Source organism: Exophiala aquamarina (assembly GCF_000709125.1).
Source record: "Exophiala aquamarina CBS 119918 chromosome Unknown aczIA-supercont1.10, whole genome shotgun sequence".
NCBI classification, from domain to species: domain Eukaryota; kingdom Fungi; phylum Ascomycota; class Eurotiomycetes; order Chaetothyriales; family Herpotrichiellaceae; genus Exophiala; species Exophiala aquamarina.
In genome coordinates, this window is record NW_013550578.1 from 529,112 (window position 1) to 549,201 (window position 20,090).

The 20,090-nt window shown below is 51.7% G+C and overlaps 6 protein-coding genes across 6 annotated transcripts; 2 read left to right on the forward strand and 4 right to left on the reverse strand.

Moving 5' to 3' along the window:
- Positions 1–392: 392 nt before the first annotated feature.
- Positions 393–2,261, reverse strand: A1O9_09475 (uncharacterized protein; the record flags this gene model as incomplete). Its single annotated transcript, XM_013401445.1, has 1 exon — positions 393–2,261. One exon carries the CDS (start codon positions 2,259–2,261, stop codon positions 393–395), a length of 1,869 nt encoding a protein of 622 aa, XP_013256899.1.
- Positions 2,262–3,838: 1,577 nt separating this feature from the next.
- Positions 3,839–4,852, reverse strand: A1O9_09476 (uncharacterized protein; the record flags this gene model as incomplete). Its single annotated transcript, XM_013401446.1, has 2 exons — positions 3,839–4,511; positions 4,566–4,852. The coding sequence occupies 2 exons, from the start codon at positions 4,850–4,852 to the stop codon at positions 3,839–3,841; spliced, it is 960 nt and encodes a 319-aa protein (XP_013256900.1).
- Positions 4,853–6,368: 1,516 nt separating this feature from the next.
- A1O9_09477 (uncharacterized protein) lies at positions 6,369–7,790 on the forward strand (the record flags this gene model as incomplete). The annotated part of the gene is made up of 2 exons (XM_013401447.1): positions 6,369–6,487; positions 6,557–7,790. The coding sequence occupies 2 exons, from the start codon at positions 6,369–6,371 to the stop codon at positions 7,788–7,790; spliced, it is 1,353 nt and encodes a 450-aa protein (XP_013256901.1).
- Positions 7,791–7,914: 124 nt separating this feature from the next.
- On the reverse strand, positions 7,915–9,579 carry A1O9_09478 (uncharacterized protein; the record flags this gene model as incomplete). Its single annotated transcript, XM_013401448.1, has 5 exons — positions 7,915–8,129; positions 8,231–8,444; positions 8,492–8,535; positions 8,594–8,817; positions 8,963–9,579. 5 exons carry the CDS (start codon positions 9,577–9,579, stop codon positions 7,915–7,917), a joined length of 1,314 nt encoding a protein of 437 aa, XP_013256902.1.
- A 576-nt stretch (positions 9,580–10,155) lies between these two features.
- Positions 10,156–10,743, reverse strand: A1O9_09479 (uncharacterized protein; the record flags this gene model as incomplete). Its single annotated transcript, XM_013401449.1, has 1 exon — positions 10,156–10,743. The coding sequence occupies one exon, from the start codon at positions 10,741–10,743 to the stop codon at positions 10,156–10,158; it is 588 nt and encodes a 195-aa protein (XP_013256903.1).
- Positions 10,744–13,954: 3,211 nt separating this feature from the next.
- Positions 13,955–15,323, forward strand: A1O9_09480 (uncharacterized protein; the record flags this gene model as incomplete). The annotated part of the gene is made up of 2 exons (XM_013401450.1): positions 13,955–14,103; positions 14,159–15,323. The coding sequence occupies 2 exons, from the start codon at positions 13,955–13,957 to the stop codon at positions 15,321–15,323; spliced, it is 1,314 nt and encodes a 437-aa protein (XP_013256904.1).
- Between the last annotated feature and the right edge of the window lie 4,767 nt (positions 15,324–20,090).

Sequence of the window (20,090 nt, forward strand, 5' to 3'; positions counted from 1 at the left end):
GATGCTGGATGCAACTTGAATATGTGAGAGCCACCACGACAGTGCGATCGCAGCAGAGATACATTACATACCCAAGCCATTCTGCCCTCGCAAAAGACTAGGCTTTTGAGGCTACCGGTTCTGTGTTATAATGTCGCTGCGTTCGAACATAGGAGGTGCCGCCGGAGGAGGGCAGTGTGACCACGACCACCAAAATCAAATCAGGAGGAATACTGGGTTTCGCTCATGAACGCTATGCAATGATGCACTTCGACCATCATTGGTCTCATCGCTCATATCGTCGTCACCCGAACAGTCTGGGGTATGTATGTATACATGTCTCGTCTGATGGTCCGGTTGCACCGCACATCCGCCCACCGCCCGCGAGCAATGCGGAACCGAAACTCCCTCAGCTAGAAATCTGTCCCTACTCGTACAGTGGCAGAGCGAACAAGATCCGCAAGCCTGTCGCCACTCTCCACGAGCCAAGCCGAAGCCTCATCCCTGGCATCTCCTCCTCCAGCACCCTTCGCCTTCCTCTTCCCCGCGGTACTCCTACTCCCGCCGCCCGCCCCATCCACGACCCTCGCCAACCTCCTGTGCACACCACTCCGCACAGCCCGCAGCATTTTCTCCGAGGTTGCCTTCAACGCCCACTCGTCACGATCCATCGCAATCAAACACCTCGTCAGACTCTCGAGCAGGATACTGACTCTGGCGTTCGCATCGGCGGTGTTCTTGCCCGCCGCGAACGGGAGATACTCCGTCTCGAGCTTGCCGCGCGAGAGCAGTGCGTGCGAGCGGATGCTGGGTGCGGAGGCTTCGAGGAGGCGCTGGAGCAGGACCTCCGCGAGCATCATGGTTGTTTGGAGGGTGAGGATCCCGGTGGGTTGGGATGGGGTCGCGGTGGGAAGCACGAAGTGTGCGAAGATCGGGAGTGGGAGCGGTTTGATGAACTCTACGAAGAGTGTGAAGAGATCCTCGAGGTCCGGGAATGTCGTTGGTGAGGTCGAGGTTAGGGTCGGGTGGGCCGAGATGTGTGTGAGGAGGTTGAGAAGGCGCAGGCGCAGGTTGAGGGACTCGTGGTCGCCGAGGTTAGCGGAGACGGAGGCCGTGGTGGTGGTAGTGGTGGTGGTGGTGGTGGTGGTGGTAGTGGTGCTGGAATGTGGAAGATTTTCGTGGCCGGTCTCATATTCGCTCCGGAGGCTGCCCGTACTGCCTCTGGGCGTCACGCGACGGGAGGATGGTGTGCGAGTACGCGTGCGTTTCGAGAGGCGTCCGGGCCCGCGCGGCGCTGTAGTTTGGTCGCCTGCCTCGTCTGAGTCGTCCGAGTCGTCCTGCATCAGGTAGTCGCCAAAGACTTCTTGATCGATGTCCACGTCCACCTCTCGTTTCTTGATCCCTCCTCCCTCCTTGTCGGCCGCAGGCTCCTTCAGCTCGTTGGCGAAGATGGGGCGAAACTCGTTCGTCGAACGCGTCGACCCGTCCGCGAAGATCGCCCGCAGAATGCGTCTCTGTCGAGCATGCCCGCCCGCCGCCAGCTCGATGTAATGCCAGAGCAGGCTTTCCTCGGCTGACTCGGACTCTTCACGGATCTGCCAGTCCGTTTCCAGCACGTCGAGCAGGAACTCGAGCAGGCCCTGATATCGTCGCCAGCGTTGTGCGTGTATACCAGGGAGGCAAGCACAATTGAATGCCCAGCCGACTAGATGCCAGAAGTCATCCGCACGCGTCCACAGTCTGTGGGAGTCTGCATACATCGTGTTGAGGTCTGATCTTGGAATCGCTGTATTCTGCGTTTGATGGTAGTCGTCGTCGTCATCATCGAAGCGGCCACGTCGGAGGACTCGCGCGTCATATCTTCGAAAAGAAAATGCACCCAGGAAATTGCCGTTCACAGGGCCGACAGTCTGGTAGACGAGACGTAGTAGACGGAGGGCGAGCTGGGCCTGCTCCCACTTCTCACGTGACCTGGTTCGAGTGGTGAAGGTGGGGTGTACAGACACGGTCACCGCCAATGCCAGATGAGGCGCCGCTGGAATGGTAATGGGGGCTTGTCGATCGATAGAGGACACGCTGTTTCCGATGATGGAAAGGAGGAAAGTGTATGCCTGAGTGAACAGACTCTCTTCATAGTAAGTTTGCACATGTTGAGCCAATTCAAACGGGAGTTCTCTGGCAGGCCGGTACTTTTTGTGCCCACGTGCGCCTTCCGATTGCCTGGAGAAAGATTGGTCTGGTGGAGGGCAGGATAGGGGCGAAGAGGCCATCAAATGGGCCATGAGGGTGATGTTAGGCGGAGAGCCTTGTGCGAGCCTCGCATTGCACGCGTCAAAAGGGGACGTGACACGTCTGGCTCGAGCCCGCTGAACGTGGGCAATTTGAAGGCTTTAATGGCTCATTGAGTGCATCTGAAATTACTGATCAACATCACCTGCACGCAGTCAGAGTGTAGACACGACGCTGGCGCGGTCCTAGGATCAAAATGACGAGACTCGCCTGGTGTCCAACCAGCGGACCTTTGTCTGAGTTCGCTAGACCTTCCGTAATGGTAATGGCTCAAACGGGCGTCTTGGCACAGCCTCGCGGTCTGGAGGCCTGATGCGAAGACCTGTAAAGACAGGAGTATTGATTGACTACAAAAGAGCTACTAGGCTTCGCGACTACGTGTTTTGCTTCTCTCATTTCCGGACTGGGCTTCCAAATACTTCTTGACCCTCGGTCCTAGGATGGAATATATATTCTTCCGCCGAATCATGAAGTTGTGCTGTCCTGTGAGCGTGAGCCTGAACATCCTAGCACGCGGATTGTGGAGAGCGTGTCTAGCATACCTGCATGAAGACATGTAGCTCCGTTGAAGCGCGTAGCGGTCATTTCCAGCATCTCGAGATTCTGCTGGCCTGATCAAGTTCGAGTTTCTATCGTGGATTTATCTGCGAGCTCCAGCAACTTTACACTTCATATATCGCCGATAGCCGAACAGGCGTGCTGATTCAAGGATATTGAGGTCCGAGAAGATTATCAGGATAAAAAACTTACCCCCTCAGGTACCTTCCTTGGTAAGTATGATCCTGACGAGGCACGAATGGCGCGAGATGCTAAGAAATCACTGCCCATTCGTGTACAGGGTCGTCGATTCGCGTATGTACAGGCTCAGCGACATGAGAAATATAGTACTAGACAGCCCCTCGGCGAATCGACCACGCCGCACGCGAATCGCACAGAATTCCTCTGTACATAGTATCGATAGGCCCTAGCCACTAGCGGCCTACTCTATCAGCGCTAATGGTACTTGCTTAGTAGCGGTACGGTAGGCCGGAATATCTAATAATCCGTGACTAGGAACGGCGGACGTGGTGGACGATCAGGGCGAGGTGGACGAGTAGGACTAGGACTTTTAGAAGGTTAATTCTTTATATATCGCTAAGCAGGCCTTTATGATACATCGTCACTATTCTAAAAGGCCTTATATTCATAGGTAGTCAGTTTAAGAATACCTACTTAGGCTAGCACCAATAGATGCCCGGGCCGTACTAAACTTGCTGACCTACACTACGCTACGACCTTAGCTATATTATATCCTCGTATCGCCCAGTTGATTTACGGATAGGCCTACATTATGATTTGCTTTTATATGTCACCATGATTTAAGTTTAGTGTGGCCCCAGAGCCCCTTGTCGGGCTCTCGAGATAAAGTGGTTTCAAGGTCATCCATTGGTTTTTAGCTAGTCATAATTGCCATGCTATATACAGGAACAACACCGTTCGTTCATCGCGTCAAATGCTGAAAGGGATATCCATCCAATCACCGATATTCAAAACTTTTCCAGGAAAAAGAAAAGATAATAATAATACTAATTTAAAACTTGTCCTGGTTCGCGTTACCCATCAACATGGTGTTGTCTGGCTTGTACTTTTTCGACAGCAGGCGAACGTCATATTCAACGTCGAGAACGGCGCCGTGAGGGTCGTTCTTTGCAGGTTTAAAGTCCAAAAGCAAATCGTCCTTGACCGCACAGACGGTGTCGGTCTCTAGCCATTGATCATCGTTGGGGTATAGCTGGGCAGTCACACCGACATAATCGTCATGAGTGACCATCATGTGGATGTGGGCTGGTCGGTTTGGATGCCGGCCCATCAGTTTCAGGAGATCAGCTGAAGGTCCAGATGTGTCGATGGCGTATTCGGTGGGTTTCAAGCAGTAAAACCAGAATTTGCCGTTCTCGTCGGTTCGGAATTTGCCTCGAAGATTGTGACGGCTCTGGTTCTCGGGATCGAAGACGTCGTACTTGCCGTTGGTGCTGGCCTGCCACATATCGAAGACGGCGCCTGGGATGCCTTTGCCGGTTTCGGCGTCTTTGATCACGCCATGGAAGAGTGTAAGTTGACCATCCTTGGGCATATCCTGGACGACGCTGGCGCCCAACTCCCGGAATGGTGTTTCAGGTGACCAGAAAGGTCCAAGAATGGCTGAAGATGTTGGGGACAGGCCCTCATCGGTGACAATCTTGTGGTTGATTTCGTCAACGAGGCTGTTGGAAAGTTGTCAGCAGTTGGCTATTTTAACCTCTGAGAATGATACTCACGATTCGACACCCAAGACGTCACACACTCTCCATGCTTCATTCCGGTTCTTCTTATAAGCTTGGCCGATGGCGTTGACGTAGTTGACTCCAATAATCCACTCGTCTTGCGTGAGCTCGACATCCCGGATAAAGTCGTGTAGATGTGAAATCAAGGAGCTGAGGATTTCTCGGTGTCTGGGTTTCGTCTCGGCGGCCATCAGGCCAATGACATGTGCTGTGAAGTTGGGGTCATACTTGCTGTTGTTGTTCCTAACACCGTTGGTGCCGTTGGTCCCGTTGGTAGCCATGGTGATGTAGTTATTCTATAATGTGGAATGAAAAAGCTTCTTATTAGACTCAATCGCGAAAGAGGTCATACGAAAGAAAAGGGTTGTGATGATCAAACTACCCTTGACAGGAGCGGCCGGGAGCTCCTTATTTAAGGGATGAATTCTAGGGACCAGAACTATGTGGATACGGAATCCTCTGACTGATCGAGCAGCGAGACCGCGAGAACTTTACCATGGTCATCTGGAATTGCTGGACCACATAGGGCGGCAGTGTGAAGCGGAGACTTCGGCTCATCAGTCGGCAGATGCCCTGAAGGTTATCGACCAACGGGGCTAAGTGTATTTCCGACAACTCGCTCTCCAAATGCGGGGAGCATGTGATGGGAACCAGCAACGGCAGTGCACACACACCTGGGGTGGTTCCTTGTATTCCCGTCTCGGCAAAGATTATAATGAAGTTCGGGGAAGAACTTTATTCGTAATCACATCGCAGCAAGAAGACGTCGAGAATGAATTCTGTCTCTGCTGTACTCCGTACGAACTTGGACATACCGAACACGGGTACGATTGAGGCCGAGAGCCCGGATGGTGACGTTAAGCCAAGTATCACGTGGTGCCCCTTCGCTTCTCCCACGTGACATCCGGAACCTGGGGCTATTCGCCTTGACTCGCATGCGTCGCCGTAGAGTAGCCGTAGCCTAGGACCCACCGTAGAAGCCCCACCGCAAGGATCGCCGTATCTCATCGTGTTGATTCTTTTCTCCTTCGACGCGGAGAGCTTCTTTCTTGTGCTTTATGCCGAAGTATGGAAACACATCGATGCCAGTCTCACCGGAAATCTCTTTCCAGGTTATTGCCCGTAAATGGCCCGAGTTCCTGAAGCTGAGAAGACGGTCGTAATAGATTGATGACTTCAACTATGTGTCATCAACGAGTCCCACGAGAGTATCGGCCTCGTCAAATACTGAGCTCGTCGCGGCTTGCAGATTGGATCCAATTATCAAGCAAGCAAATTGAACCTCGTGGTTCAAGAGGGGAAGTAGCCATTCCTGCTTCTGCACCTCGTTGTCATCCCGTGCAAGAGATTTTTCTACAGGTGCCCCAGCTAGTTCAAGTTGAACCCAAGATATGACTTGGGGCTTGGTTCGACCAGAGGTTAGAGTCTTATTACGTAGCGGCTTGGTTGGTCTGCAGGTATGCGGCTTGTGACTTTAGTTAGGAGGGCTCCATAGTTGGGCACAATTGCGACCTTCCTACTTCCTACAACTGTAGGTTGCTCAGCCGCCTAGCTGCGGCCACGCAACCCCCTCCTGTCTCTCAGCATGGCTCAGCCTCGCAGAGTGCCTGTAGTGTTGGGTCCAAATGTGGCATTGGATCATCATCGATATTTTTTTTTTCTCACTGATCGAACACATCACGGGCTACTCGCTCTGAGATTCGGCCTCTATCAACGTGAGTAGGTTCATCCTTTGCAAGCAGGAATCGTATTACAACCGCTGGAGTAATACATCCCTGTCACCCCAACCCTGGAGGCATGGCCGAACTTGCACTCGCCATCGCCGGAATAGCGCTGACATGGAAAAACATACTCGATTTTGGGAAAGTCATAATGGATCTCCTGGCGGACGATGATTGGGAACGACGAGGACTTTGGTACAACCTCAAAACGAAAGACATTTTGTTGAAGGACTAGGGAGACTACTACGGCGTGGATCGTGATAGTGGCACGTTCCACAAATTTGAACTGCAGAGGAAAGAATTTATTCTCCAGGTTATCTTCCGTCTGCATGATTCCCGGGTGAGGGCATTCAAGATCCTCAGGGAAAGGTATGCGCTATCGGGTGTCGACGATGAGGAGTACCAAGGGCCTGATCTGTCCCGAAAGGCGAAAGGGTTTGCGAGAATGATTGACAAGGCGAAGTCGGTCTCGAGGAAGACCAAGGACAAGGGGATGTGGCTCAGCCACGATCAGCGCGCCGTCAAAGAGCTGATCGACGACGCTGATGAACAATATCGTCACCTGAAGGAGTTGACTTTTGAATCCATTCCCTTTATTCTGAATGTTATTGGCTCGCAGGGAAAGAACCATGATGTTCAAGAGAACCTTGCTGTCCTCCAGACCAGGGCGAAGCAAGAAAACCAGAAGGAACTGGCTCATTTACGCAAGACCTCGAGCCCTCGTGGTGGAGAGGAGAGCTCTGAAAGCGATAGAGCAACTGCAGTCGGCTATGCCACCCAGAGTATAGCCTCGTGCAACCAGGCAGAACGGGTACGAGAGCTGGTCAACGAGGGCTATGCGCTGTTCGTCGACACGAGAATCATAGAAGGAGTACACGATTGGTGGCTGGATGAAGGGTCAGGCTCCTTGGTACTTGAGACCCCGTACTCGGTAGGAGACAATACTTCTGCTGTGGCCTGCGCCGCGGTATATTATCTGGCGTCTTGTCACAAAATCATCTACGTGTTGGACCTTGACGACAAAAAGCCGTCCTCTGTTCAGCTTGCAGAAATGGTAGGCACTGTAACCATGATGCTCACATACCTCGCCGGGGAGTCAATCGATGCTCGTGACCTGCCCTTGCTGGATGGGATCACTGGCTCCATGACTGCGGACCATGGAGATCTCCAATTGGCCGTCGGTGCATTTGAGAAACTGATCGGTCAGTTTCTTGCTGGTACTGATCAGCGCTTCTTGATCATTATCGATGGACTAGACGATTTGGTCGACCGAAATACAGACGAGCCAGTTTTGGCCGCCATTCGGTCGCTGTTGCAGAGCCTGGCGAGAATATGTGGTAGAAGGGCCGCGAAACAACCTGTAGTTAAAATACTCTTAGGGTGTAAAGGTGCTGCGACAGTGATATCTGAATATGTTTCCGACACGGAAATCTTGACCGTGATGGATAGACCTCAGAGGAAGGAAAACGTCATGGAAGGCCTTGCGGAGAGGTGGTGATCGTTGTGGGTTGGTATGCATGCTAAGTATCAGGCAAATAAAATAAAATGGAGAGTAGGCAAGAGGACGATATCATTTCGTTCCAAGGAAATCGAGCAACCTGATCCCTTGCTTTTAATTCGTTTCAGTTGGCGAGGCTTTTAACATTGTAGCCGCCTCGCTTCCTCGCTCTAGCGAACTCATCTCTTCCACCCATGCTATCCACGTAGGTAACGAATCTAATGGACCGCCCGATTGCACTAGCAACATGATGACGCTCCACTTTGATAAAGTCACGGATGTTTTGCGGTTGTAATCGTCGTTCTTGAACCTCGGCGATTGAGACAGCGTTGTGCAAAGCTAATGCAAGTGGATCAATTAGCACGAGGAGTTTGCCTAGGTGTGGGTGGCTTTATGGTTTATAAATGACGCTCCACTTTCCTTGATAGTCACAAACTTACTGTTTCGTAACTGTCGTCCATTGAGATTCCCGCAGTTGTCTATCAAATACTGCTTCGCTTTGGAATCTACCAGGATCGTACCGGTCTCTTGGAGTTTTCGGATGAGCTTCTCAATGATGGGCTTCTTAGTTTCCGGTTGTAGGCTGGGATACTGAATCGGGACGGTTATCCGTGAGATGAAAGAATCATCAATATGCCCAGCACGGTTCGTGGTCTAGAGCATGATCAGTGGGGACGTTCTGGGATGTATCGCGTCCTTACCAGGAAGAGAGCTCCTTGGTAGTACTCCATCGTTCGTAGAAAGACTAATGAGAGATCGAGTCAGCGTGCATCTACATGACACCAAGACAAGACTCGACATACCAGTCACAAGACTGTTTCGATCAATATCTCCTTCCCGCCTCCGTTCAAGGAACAGATCAGCTTCGTCAATGAGGAGGATTGCATCCCATTTCGCGGCGAGAGTGAACCATGTTCGTAGTTTGGCCTCGCTATCCTCTCTCAATCCAATATCTGCTGCAGTAAGGGCTAGCAGTGGACGCCGAGTGTCATTTGCAACGCATTCCACCGTCATAGTCTTGCCAGGACTAAATCCGGAAAAGTCAGTGAGCTTCACAACAGATTCGTGAAAGCAATCAATCTCATTCGCTCGAGCGAGTGCATCCGCCCTACAGTCACAGTTCCACACTAACAGAGATAGGTTGGAGTGGTCTCGCGAAGTTAGAAACTCACCCTGGTGGTCCGTGGAGAAGGAATACCTTCCCTTCACCCTTGTCTTGGATGAGGTCCGACAGGACACCGATAGGCTTCTCTCCTTTTGGCAGTACAGTCCGCAGACTTTCTTTATCTTCATCGTTGAGTAAGACCAGCTCATTATCTAATTTATTGGGCTTTCGTATCGGCGGGTGGTCGGAGATATGATCCACACAAAAGTTCACCCAGCTTTTGGTCTTTAGCAGGAAACCTCCGATTGTAGGTGGAAAAAGAAGATAAATATCTTCAACGAGTCTGTGGGACTCACAGTTTTCGGGGTCAATTTTGGTGATATCATGGAATCTCGCACCCCCTCCTCCATCGGGGATCAAAGAGCTGGATCCTGCGAGTTGACTCCGTGACTCATGCGCAATATTCTCTCGCACCTCATCGGCAATATGTGATGCGAGTGATGACGTATTGACCCATTGTAGCATGGTCTCTAATTTCTCCCGCTGCGCATCAATGTGGTATTGCTCATACGATGCTGCATCCACGATGACATAGCCGTGATTACCCAGGCCACTGTCTTCATACTGACGATATGCTGTCCTCGCTTTTACAAGTTGGAGATATTTTTGGCCCCGGCATTTCATAGCCGCTCGGCGTTTTCCAGAATCAAATCTATCATACACCTCTCAAGGCACAGCTTCCAAGTCTCTGACAAGTCTTGAGCCGTCAAATCGTGGAATAGTGATGCGCTTTGAGCGCCGCGCGAACTTTATGCCATCCGAAAAGAGATACCAAAATGAAAGATTGGTTCGGTCAACCATTGATTCTGTGGTGCCCATTCTGCTTCTCTCCTGTTTTGTTAGATATTGTGCTGACTCGACAACGCAAGTAAGCAAGTTGCCATCTTCTTTGACGTATACAAATGTTCCCGGCTTGTAAAGCAACTAGATGCTTTCGTACTTGATGCTGGGGTCACTGTTCAAGTGCAGTGATTCGAGTGTTGGTATTGCCCTACTCCGGTACCTCGGGGCAAAGTGTCTCAACAAGACAGCAATGTCGTAAGCTGTAGCAGAATCACAAGGCTTTGAAATGTCAAGCGTCCCGAAGGTAAGCCCTCGATTGATCCTGTCAGCAATCTTGCTATCACCACAGTCCCCTATGTCCAAGGTCCTAGCAAATTCTGGAGAGTTGCGCCGAGTGTTGTCATCCATCGGGATAGATTAGAGGTATAAATTGTGATACGCCTTCATCTCAGCGTAGCAGTGCATGATGTCGACATAGCAAGCGTCGAGTACGGAATCATACTGTTCAAAGGCTCCGTGTTTCGCAGGATAGTAGTCCATGATTTGTTCCATGACATCAATAAGTCTCTTAGAGTGAATCTCAACACGAGGGGGGCCCATGTTAATGGCCATTGCATCCCGACCCAACTCGAAATCGGCAGGCTCCTCTCGCCAAGTCGCGAGGCTGTTCCCTGATTTGCCTGTCTTGTCTAATATGTCAACTTCAACCACAAGACTCAGGACAGCATTGTCTTCGTCAAATTGGCCAACCTCGGAGCCTGAAAGACCAGTTCGAACGCCCTTCCAGATCTCGTCCTTGTAAAACTTTCGTTCTGGCTTGCCCTGCTCGAGAAGCGTCAACCCATACAAAATGTCAGGTTTCTTGGGTCTAGCACCTGATGCATCGCCGTTTTGAGAGCTAAGTGGCGTTGGCGATTCGGCCATCTGCTCTTTTTGACTCTGGTCAGTGCAATCCTGAACCATTGTGGTGGGCTGCTCATGTCTATGCCCCTCGCCATTTGCCATTGTGGATGACGATGGTTCTGTTCGAATGGGCTTTGACATTGATCACAGGGTGGCGGGTATGTATAAAGCACAACACGAGCGCCTCTCTTCAAAGCAGAGTCTGTATATTCTTCAACTAGATTTCAAGAACTTAATAACCTGATTAGCGCACGAAACCTGAACACGGGTCGTCTGAATCGACGTGGTAATCAGAACTCGGCATTGGTCCCAACGTCGGCTACGACTGGCAACCAGCAGGATAATCTAAGGGCGGCGATACGAAATGATGCAAGCGTGACTGAAGAGGGGCTCGTAGGGGATCGACTGTTTGACGAAAGCGATCAACAAACATTTCCTGTTGATGGCAACCGAGTCCATCTTGACTCGTAACATCAGGCCCAGGGACACCGTCTCCACGATAATGACAGCGCACTGTGTCTTCCACCGGTCGCACCTGCCACCCTCCGAAGGATTGAGCCTGTTTATGTCGACCTCCGGCGACTACCACGGCTGTCTCTGCCACAGGAGATGATCAATGAGTGGAAGGAGCGCGAGAATTAAAATGGATCCAGCATAAGGAAAGAATGAAAACTCGGTTTCGGAGGGCAATGAGAAAGAGCGTGATGGTGGCGCTGCCATGCAAAGAACCCTGTGCAGTCTACCATAGGACAGCGAGATGATGAAAAAGACGAATTTTCCTTGGTAATGGAGGGTGGTCGACCGAAACCCACTGAGAATTACCAAAGACCAGCAGAATGTCAACGAGGTTTTCCAACCCTAGCGAGACCCACAGCTGCCCTTTTTGCCCTTTTTGCCCCAAACACACACACGAACTCCCTTCGTGGGAAGTCCCTGCTATCGTGGGTGAGGACCATGTCGTGCATTGCGCTTGCGTTGACGAGGCAGGGTAACGAGTGATGGAGGAGATCTGGAGGGGCTTGTTTGGAATCCAGAATGGGCTTGGTATTTCTTTAAGGACTGATGTGCGGACTCGCAAGGCTGGGGGGGTTTGTGATATGACACCACGTGACCGGGAGAATTCGAGAGCTGGGCTGAGTTGCGCTCATGATACAATGTATCACGAGGTCTTCGAGAAGTCTCTGTACTTGGAGTCCATTATGATATGATGGACGTCAAGATGATAGTAGTATTGGTTTAGGAATGCACAAGGTATCTGACCCACCGATACCCACGAGTCTCTGTGCAATATACAAAGTGACAGGAGACTGTACGACAGCTGAAAGCCTTATAGTTTTGGAGCCTTCGCAGAGTTAGTTTAAACCTGGATGGAGTTGTCAGCCTTTGCTTCTAGATGGTGCAGCTGAACGCGATGGCTCAAATGCTCAAGGGAGGAAGTAATGAAGTGTCTGGGCTTTGAAGGTTGTGTTCACACGGCAATAGCTGGAACTGTGGGCCACGCTCAGACCTGCCAGCGTCGGTGGCCATCTTATTGTAACTTCCGGCCTTCTCCAGTTGGCAACAAAGAGGGTCGACCTTATGCTCGTACGCGAGCATTTGGAATAGCGGAGATTATAGATCGGACTTCATCAGCAGGTGATATATAATCATATTGACTTCCAAAGGACCCGCAGAAGACATATGCAACCTTGCCGTAAAGGATTGTATGTTGTATGAGGACGGAGGATCTACGAAGCCCTTGGGTGCTGGGAGCGAAGAGTGCTGTTGGTGCTCTATTGGGCCAAGTCTTGATAGCTAATCCCGAACATTACCGAGTGCGGAGTACTGTACGGAGTACCGTACATACAGTATAAAATGGCCACGACTTGTGGGCAAGCGAAACTGCAAGCCGAGACCTGGGGAAGGATTGCCTCGTGATTGGCCCCGGAGAACGGCCGACCTGGCAATGTGGTGGTTATGGACGGTAAGTAGGAGGGTCTCATGATGGGCCTTCAACCGAGGGGTTGCGAAAGAAGGGCGGCTGGACGGCGTATCTGTTCTGCTAGACCGCGTAAAGGATAGCACGGCCCTGGAAGCGTATTCTGACCCGGGGCTATGCCAAGTTGATCCTGGCACTGCAACCCGCTGTCTAAAGCCTCGTTGGGCTCAAGTGCAATCGTCAATGTCATCACTGTACTCCATACTGCGCACAGAGATCGCCGGACGTTCCGCAAGGATGTGGAAATATTCGACGATGACAATGACGAAGCAGCAGACAACAGAGATTTTGGCAGTTGCATTGTGGTGATGAAGCGCTCGTCGTGTTCGCCACTTCGACTTGCGTACGTTCGCAGCTATCTTTGTGCCAAGTGACAAGTGACGAGCACAGGTGGGGTGGCACTTTTAGGTTCTCGGCGGGTCTGGGGGGGCAGCCAACCCGAAACTTGGCCCCTCTTCTGCCCTGGATCGTGACACTATGGGCGCCGTTCAACTCTGGTTCGGGGGTGTTGGGGAAGGACACGGGCGCATCTGGCTAGGCTAGACCTCCTGCTGCCGCCTGGGACAAAGTTAGTGTGCCCTTAGGACACGGCAGGCTCGCGGACGCGTCCACGGCCCTGGCACAGTTGCACTTTGAACCAGACCCAGCCTTTTCCGGAGGGCAAGTGCCACCAACCTCAGTCAGTATTGAGTAGTTTGCAGTACTCGTAGTGCTCGCTCGCTCGTATCCATGCCTGTTTCCGACGACGCATTCGATCCTCCTCGTCCCTCCGCTTCGCACCTGCACCTGCAGCTGCGCCATTTCCTTTCTCTCCCCGTCGCCGTTCACCATCGTTACTTCCTCTTTTCCATCGTTTGCAGCTCCATCTTCTCACCTCTTCTCAGCCCCTCTTCCCATGCTCGCCATCTCTCATTCATCGCATCAACAAAGGCTCACATCTCCTTGATCTTGCGTCCGTCCGAGCTGGTCATCCTCTCCTCAACCGCCTGTCCTAATCGCCTAGCTGACGAATCGCTCGTGTCCCTGGTTAAATCCGGCCGCCAGCCCACCAATCTTCCGCTGACCTCCTTGAATCATCCCCCGACTCCCTTGAAACACCTGCAAATCCATTCCAAAATCCAGACCCACGCCATCAGCGATCCTAATCTCACCCTTGGTACACTGCTGCCATCGACCTCACATCAACACTCTCCCTCGCCTTCATCAACTGTCGTCGTTCGATGCCTCCCCTTCGCCGCTGAGGTTCAATTTGTACATTGGTGACCTTCACAGTATAGATGGTCACATCTACCGTCGCTGCCTTGTCTTGATTCCGCAATCATTGTATCAGCCAAAATGTCGGCTACAACAACAAGTTTGATTTCGACCACTTCCGCTACACCAGCTCCTACAGCGACCAACTCAGGCAATTCGGGAAATGGCCCCAGTTCGCCTCTTCTCTTCTTTGTCGCTTTGGGGTTTGGCGTGGTGTTCACTAATTTATGGTCAGTATTGACTTACTCTGGGCCCCCAAATACTCATCAATTAACCATCAACTAGGATTATCGTCGGGGTGAAATACTGCTTCAGATACAACCAGCGCAACCGGCAACGTATGAATGGAGAGGATCCAGATGGTGTTGATCTGGGTGCGATGCCCCGACAGCATCGCAGGCGGAGGGAGAAGAAATTAATGACCATGGAAGAGGTCAATGAGAAATTTCCCCTCACAAAGTACAAATCGTGGCGGGCCTCTCGAGCCGATGAAGGGCTACCTACTGCAGGTGGCATCAATACCGCCTCCCGACCTCCTAGTCGACCTGCAAGTGTACATGAACAGGATCCATCGTCGAAAGATCTCAACGATACTACTGAAGCTCGAGAGCCGGCACAGACTCAGGGTGCCTCGACTGAGAATGAGAAGTCGACACAGCCCGAACACGTGACGCCAGAAGTGGTTGGCAGCAAGACTGCTCCCGATTCTCGGCCTGACACCCCATCCAGACCGAAATCCACACAGTCCACGATGGTCCCGGATTCTCCGGTGGTTCATAAGGTGACCACCAACGATGAGGACGACGACGACGATGATCATATCCAGACGGCGGTACCCGCGGAACAGCTACCCGACCCGGGTGACGCCTGTGCCATCTGCATCGATACTCTCGACGACGACGACGATGTCCGTGGTCTGGAGTGCGGTCACGCTTTCCATGCCTCTTGCGTCGACCCTTGGTTGACCTCTCGGAGAGCTTGCTGCCCTCTGTGTAAGGCTGACTATTATGTTCCAAAACCTCGGCCAGAAGGCCCCAATGGGGAAGGTCTGAGTAGGTCCGCGACCAATCCAGACCTTCCCCAGCCTCCGCAAACAACATATTCGATCATGGCAGGCGCTCGACAGGGTCGCAGGCCTGCAATGTATATACCTGGACGGTTCATGAGTATAGTTTATCATGACCGTGATCGTCACGGATTCCCGGTCGTGGTGAGAGCGGAAAGAGCCGGCCAGGGCGAGCGTCAGAGAGAAAGAGATTTGAGTGCTGCCACGACCGCCAACGGTGATGCCCCCGAGACGCAACCGCAGACATCCACGTGGAGATCGAGATTGACGGGTCTGCGCCTTCCTGGCCGTGCGAGACCTCCTCCAACCACCGGCACTCAACCCACCAGTACCGGCACGCCGGAGGTACAACCCACGCCCTCACAGCTTGAAGCTGGAAGGTAGAATCTGATCCACCCCAGAAGCGATGATTTAATGACATGATTACGAACTATTGACGACGAGGCGCTGCACCTTTATTCTCTCTCCAGCCAGGAAGCATTGGATAGAGAGGAGATAGTCAGTCCGGGTTGGTGGTGGTTGCGACCGTTGTGGTCAATCGGGTCATGGCATGTAGCAGCATAGCGTCGGTGACTGGTTGCAAAAACAGCATACCGCGGACCCTACAGGCAAAAGGTATCTGCATCTGAGCACGTTTCCTGATACGGTACCAATATTTCCACTTCTTGGAGCATGCTATGTACGCTTAGTTTCTACACCGCATACTAACACATCGATAATCTAAATCCGTGAATAATAAGCAATCTTGCTTTCTTCAGAGTTTCCACAGGCTCGCGCAGTAGGCAGGGTTCTCATCTGTAAATTTGGCAGGCTGCACTCCATACTCCATACTCCATACCTTCAGCTCGTAATGTCATGAGGCGAGACCACTTGTAGTGCAAGGCTCAACGGAGATCCCAAGTCCGAAGATCGCCATCGACAATGTCCTCGTCCGAGAGAGAAGCTTCTTGGAAAATGGGACTAACAACCCCAAGGCCAACGTCGCTCTACAGGGGTCTAAATGCAAATTCTAGCGGTGTACTCTGTATATAAGTCCGGATAAGCTGCCGTTCCGGAAGAACTAACCAATTCTAGCTTTTCCAGCCCCCACTCTTTTTTAGAAAGGTTATATATTTAATGCACAACAATGCTTTCAAAACCAAGGCGGTGGTATGGTGGTGAGTTTACCTCAAAATCAATATCTCTCTCAGCGCCCTGGCAGCTAATTCATGCCTTCCAGTAATGGTTAGCATGAGTCGTTGTGGATTGTGTTTAATGCATAACCAGCTCCGACTCGATCCCTGTTCGATTCTGGGTACCGCCATAAGAACTTTAGAGGCACTGAATCAGTGTTATCGAAATCTTTTTTGGCCTCGTGGAAGAACTGTGCATATGAGCAATATTCAAAAGTGCGTTGAGTGTTAGAGATGGCCTCGGGCATATTTTTGCTTGGCGCTTGTCTGGCGCCCGCCGCCTTATTGTGACAGCCACAAATGCTGCTGCAGAATCATCCATTTATTCTTCTTCTCGGTTTCTCGTCGAGGCTGCGGCCTGCCTAAGGCTTTGAAGCCTACCTACCGTGCCTTGCCTGAAATTACATCACTTTTTCTGAGCCTGGCACGTCCTAGCACTTACTAACACAAGTGGTGATTGGGCTTTTCCTTTGAGCCTATTGTGCATAGTGAGACCGACATTGCATGCCATGATCTTGTCACGACTGGCGAAGCTCGATCTTGATATAGGGTCGACGAAAGAAGCAGAGGTGTCCATGGCCTTTTACGAAGCATAATTCAACAAGAGGTCTTCATTCTACTCAATATTTCGTGTTGCATTGTGCTCAAGCTCAACCAGCGAACATTTCCCTTCCCACCATGCACTCCTCCATCCAGCATTGTGGGTGGTGAAGCACGAGCTATTTTTCGAAGCCGCCATCATGATGATTTCAACACAGAAGACTTATGTATTATACATCCAATCGCCCGGGAAGTCCAGTTCTCCAGAGACACACAACCACCGGTATCAGCTATCGTAAAGCCGCACCGAGTCCTGCGTCCAGCAATGGGTCCTCGTCAAACGATGACAAATCATTCCATGCTTCGACAATCAGTCTCGAAGAAGCCATTCATTTGCGACTGGCGTCTGTATCTAGGCAGGTCTCGATACTTCCCACCGATGGTTAATTTTTCGCCGACATTTCTGTCGGACGCAGCTCTTCCATACATCAGCATACCACTATTTGGGAGTCGTATCGCCGTCCCACTACGAGACATTTGTTCTCTTTTCTTGAATTGGCAGACTTGCGCACCATGCCACAATCTCGCCCTTTCACTATGCACATGGCTGATCTATGGGTGACATCTTGAGATACCGCCAATCCCCCCTTTCGAGGCTTGAGCCCAGTTCTCGATGACGGAGAGCATGCGAATATGCTGCGGCATCAATCATCGAACCCAAGCCCGACAATTACCCAACCATCAAGTGTAACAGGCCTTGCAACCAGTGCATTTGCCCGAGTTATACGAATGATTCTACCACCTAGCCATTAGCACAGTATGGGGCCCCACCCCTGGCCACTTCTGTCCTCCCTTTGTACAGAGCGTTCCACAGAAAACTGCAGCAGGTGTCGAGGAAGAAAACCCAGCCTAGCTCCCTAGCCAAGAAAGTCGTGCTGAGGCGGTGCTCGCAGCGGAAACCTGGCCACCTACCGAAGTACCTACCTATCTAGGTATATAGGTAGACAACGGATCTCTGGGCCCCGCGTGAACACCTATCCCGGTACCATGATACAACACACAGCCTGACTGCAAGGCGGGAAGCCAAGGCTCCGAACAACACAGCCAGCGGCCAAGAGTCTTGGCCTGTCAGCAAGGGTTCGCCCCATCGGCCACGATAAACGACCTCATTTATACGGAGTATCCATCTATTGACAAAACGTCAAAATTAGACGGGTCTGTATTCACCGTCCGGCCCTGGCCCCAGGTAACCTTTCAAGCACGCAGTTCCTGGATTCCGCGAATCCAACAACTCAAACCATTTCCCTGAAAAGATGAGGCAGCAAGCAAGGTCATGGCTCGGGTTGGCACTCTGCGGCACATAATTATCTTTTAGTTAGCATCAACTTGGCATCTCACTCTGACTTCTCACTTCTCACTTCTCACTCTTCAGTTCTCACATTGTGACGACATTCCACCCGATTAGTCGTTCGCTCATCCCGATCTCACTCACCATGCCTCTCGATCTTGATATATAGATGTTTTTACTCCATCTGGTCTAAGCGCACCAGTATTAGTTATCTGGGGAGGAGGGGACTGCCCCGAAAACCGCACCAAACTTCAGCATGGTCATCATTGGGAATGACCATCATTCAGCCGCCCCCCCCTGGCTCCCAAGTCTGTTCACCCCAAAAGTCAGGACCAAACTCCCAAGGACTAGAGAGTTCAGGCGCGTAGCCAGCCTGGCTATCTATCTATATCGCCGACTCGCGCACGCATGCGTACGCAAATACCCCGCCGAAGGAGTAGAAATACCAAGACAAATTGGCGATCGGGCCGCCCCCCCAGGGAAGCAGGACTTATAAATAATCTTATCATTAGCCGGAAAAGAAACCACCACGATCGGATCGTAATCAGGGGTTCGTGTTCTGTCAAATCATGGGTCGTACATGCTTCGAAATGATCATGGCGGTTTTGCTTGGCCATCTTATTTTTACCTACCTACCTGCCTCCCTCTCTTACACTCATCATCACTAGTCACTAGTCAGACCTACATAACAGTAATCCGTAGCAAACCCGCACCAGTCCCGCTTCCAGCCTTGATCTGACGTGCCTTTGGTTTTTCAATTTTTGGAAATCTTTCCAGGCTTCCAGTTTCTTCGACACCTCGGTTGGCAGTGCCTCATTCGCCCTCTCTTTCTTCTTAGGACCTCGATCCTAGGAGAAGATGGATGAGGGAGGAAAGCAGTGGAGACGGGGCGGAGGGTGGCTTTCGAGTCGCTACATGACTAGTCACCTTGGTAGATATAGCTATAGATATATATCTGGGAATCCATCGTCTTGTGTCTACCGAGTTTCACATACGTAGCACATACCTCCTAACTTATCCTTTCCATTCCATTCCATTCAATATATCGACCGGTCTTTTGTACAAGAGAAAAGCCCCCCCCAGCCCCACAACACAGGAAACACTCCTTAATACCCATCATCCGCCCGTCCTCCCTTCATTCGTTCATCCGCCGAAACAAACACCAGGACCGCAAGAGCCATGGATTTCCTCCGCGGCCTAGGCGACGCGCTCGAGCACTTCGTCGACGAGTTCGACCCTGACAACCAGGGGCAGGATGAACAGGGCCAAGATGACGAACAGCATGGAGGGAAGAACCACGGCCACGGCGGTCAAGGACAACACGACGAAGAAGGCCATGGAGGCGAGCACGGACACGAAGAAGAGGGAGAAGACCCATCTGGGCATGGTGGGCATGGACAACATGGGCAGGAAGAAGAGGAAGATGGGCAGTGGCATGGAGATGAAGAGGAGGACCATGGACATGGACAGGGACATGGAAAGCAGCACGGTCAACCGGGAGATGAAGAGGAGGAGGATTGGCAAGGGCAAGAGGGAGAGGAGGACGAACATGGACAGGGACATGGAAAGCAGCATGGTCAGCATGGAGATGAAGAGGAGGATTGGCAAGGGCAAGAAGGAGAGGAGGACGAACATGGAAATCACCATGGTCAAGACGGCCGACATGGCGATGAGGAAGAAGAGTGGCAATGCGGTGAAGAAGAGGACGAGCATGGTAACGGAAACGACCGTGGTCAACATGGTCAACACGGGGATGAGGAAGAAGAATGGCAAGGCGATGAAGAAGAGGAGGAGCATGGCCACGGCGGCGGTCACCAGCACGGTCAACATGGTGAACATGGAGACGAAGAGGAAGACTGGCAGGGCGATGGGGAGGAAAATTGGCAAGGCGATGAGGAAGACGACGGACGGGAATATCATGAATGTTGTGGCGGCCAAGGGCGACATCGACAATATTGTGGTCAGGGCGAAGAAGAAGATCAGCATCACGACCAGAACGAGGACGAGCATGGGCACGGTGGACATGGTCAGCACTGATTGACTGCGACTGAATGGAGACGAAGGCTTCGATAATGACTTTATATTAAAAGT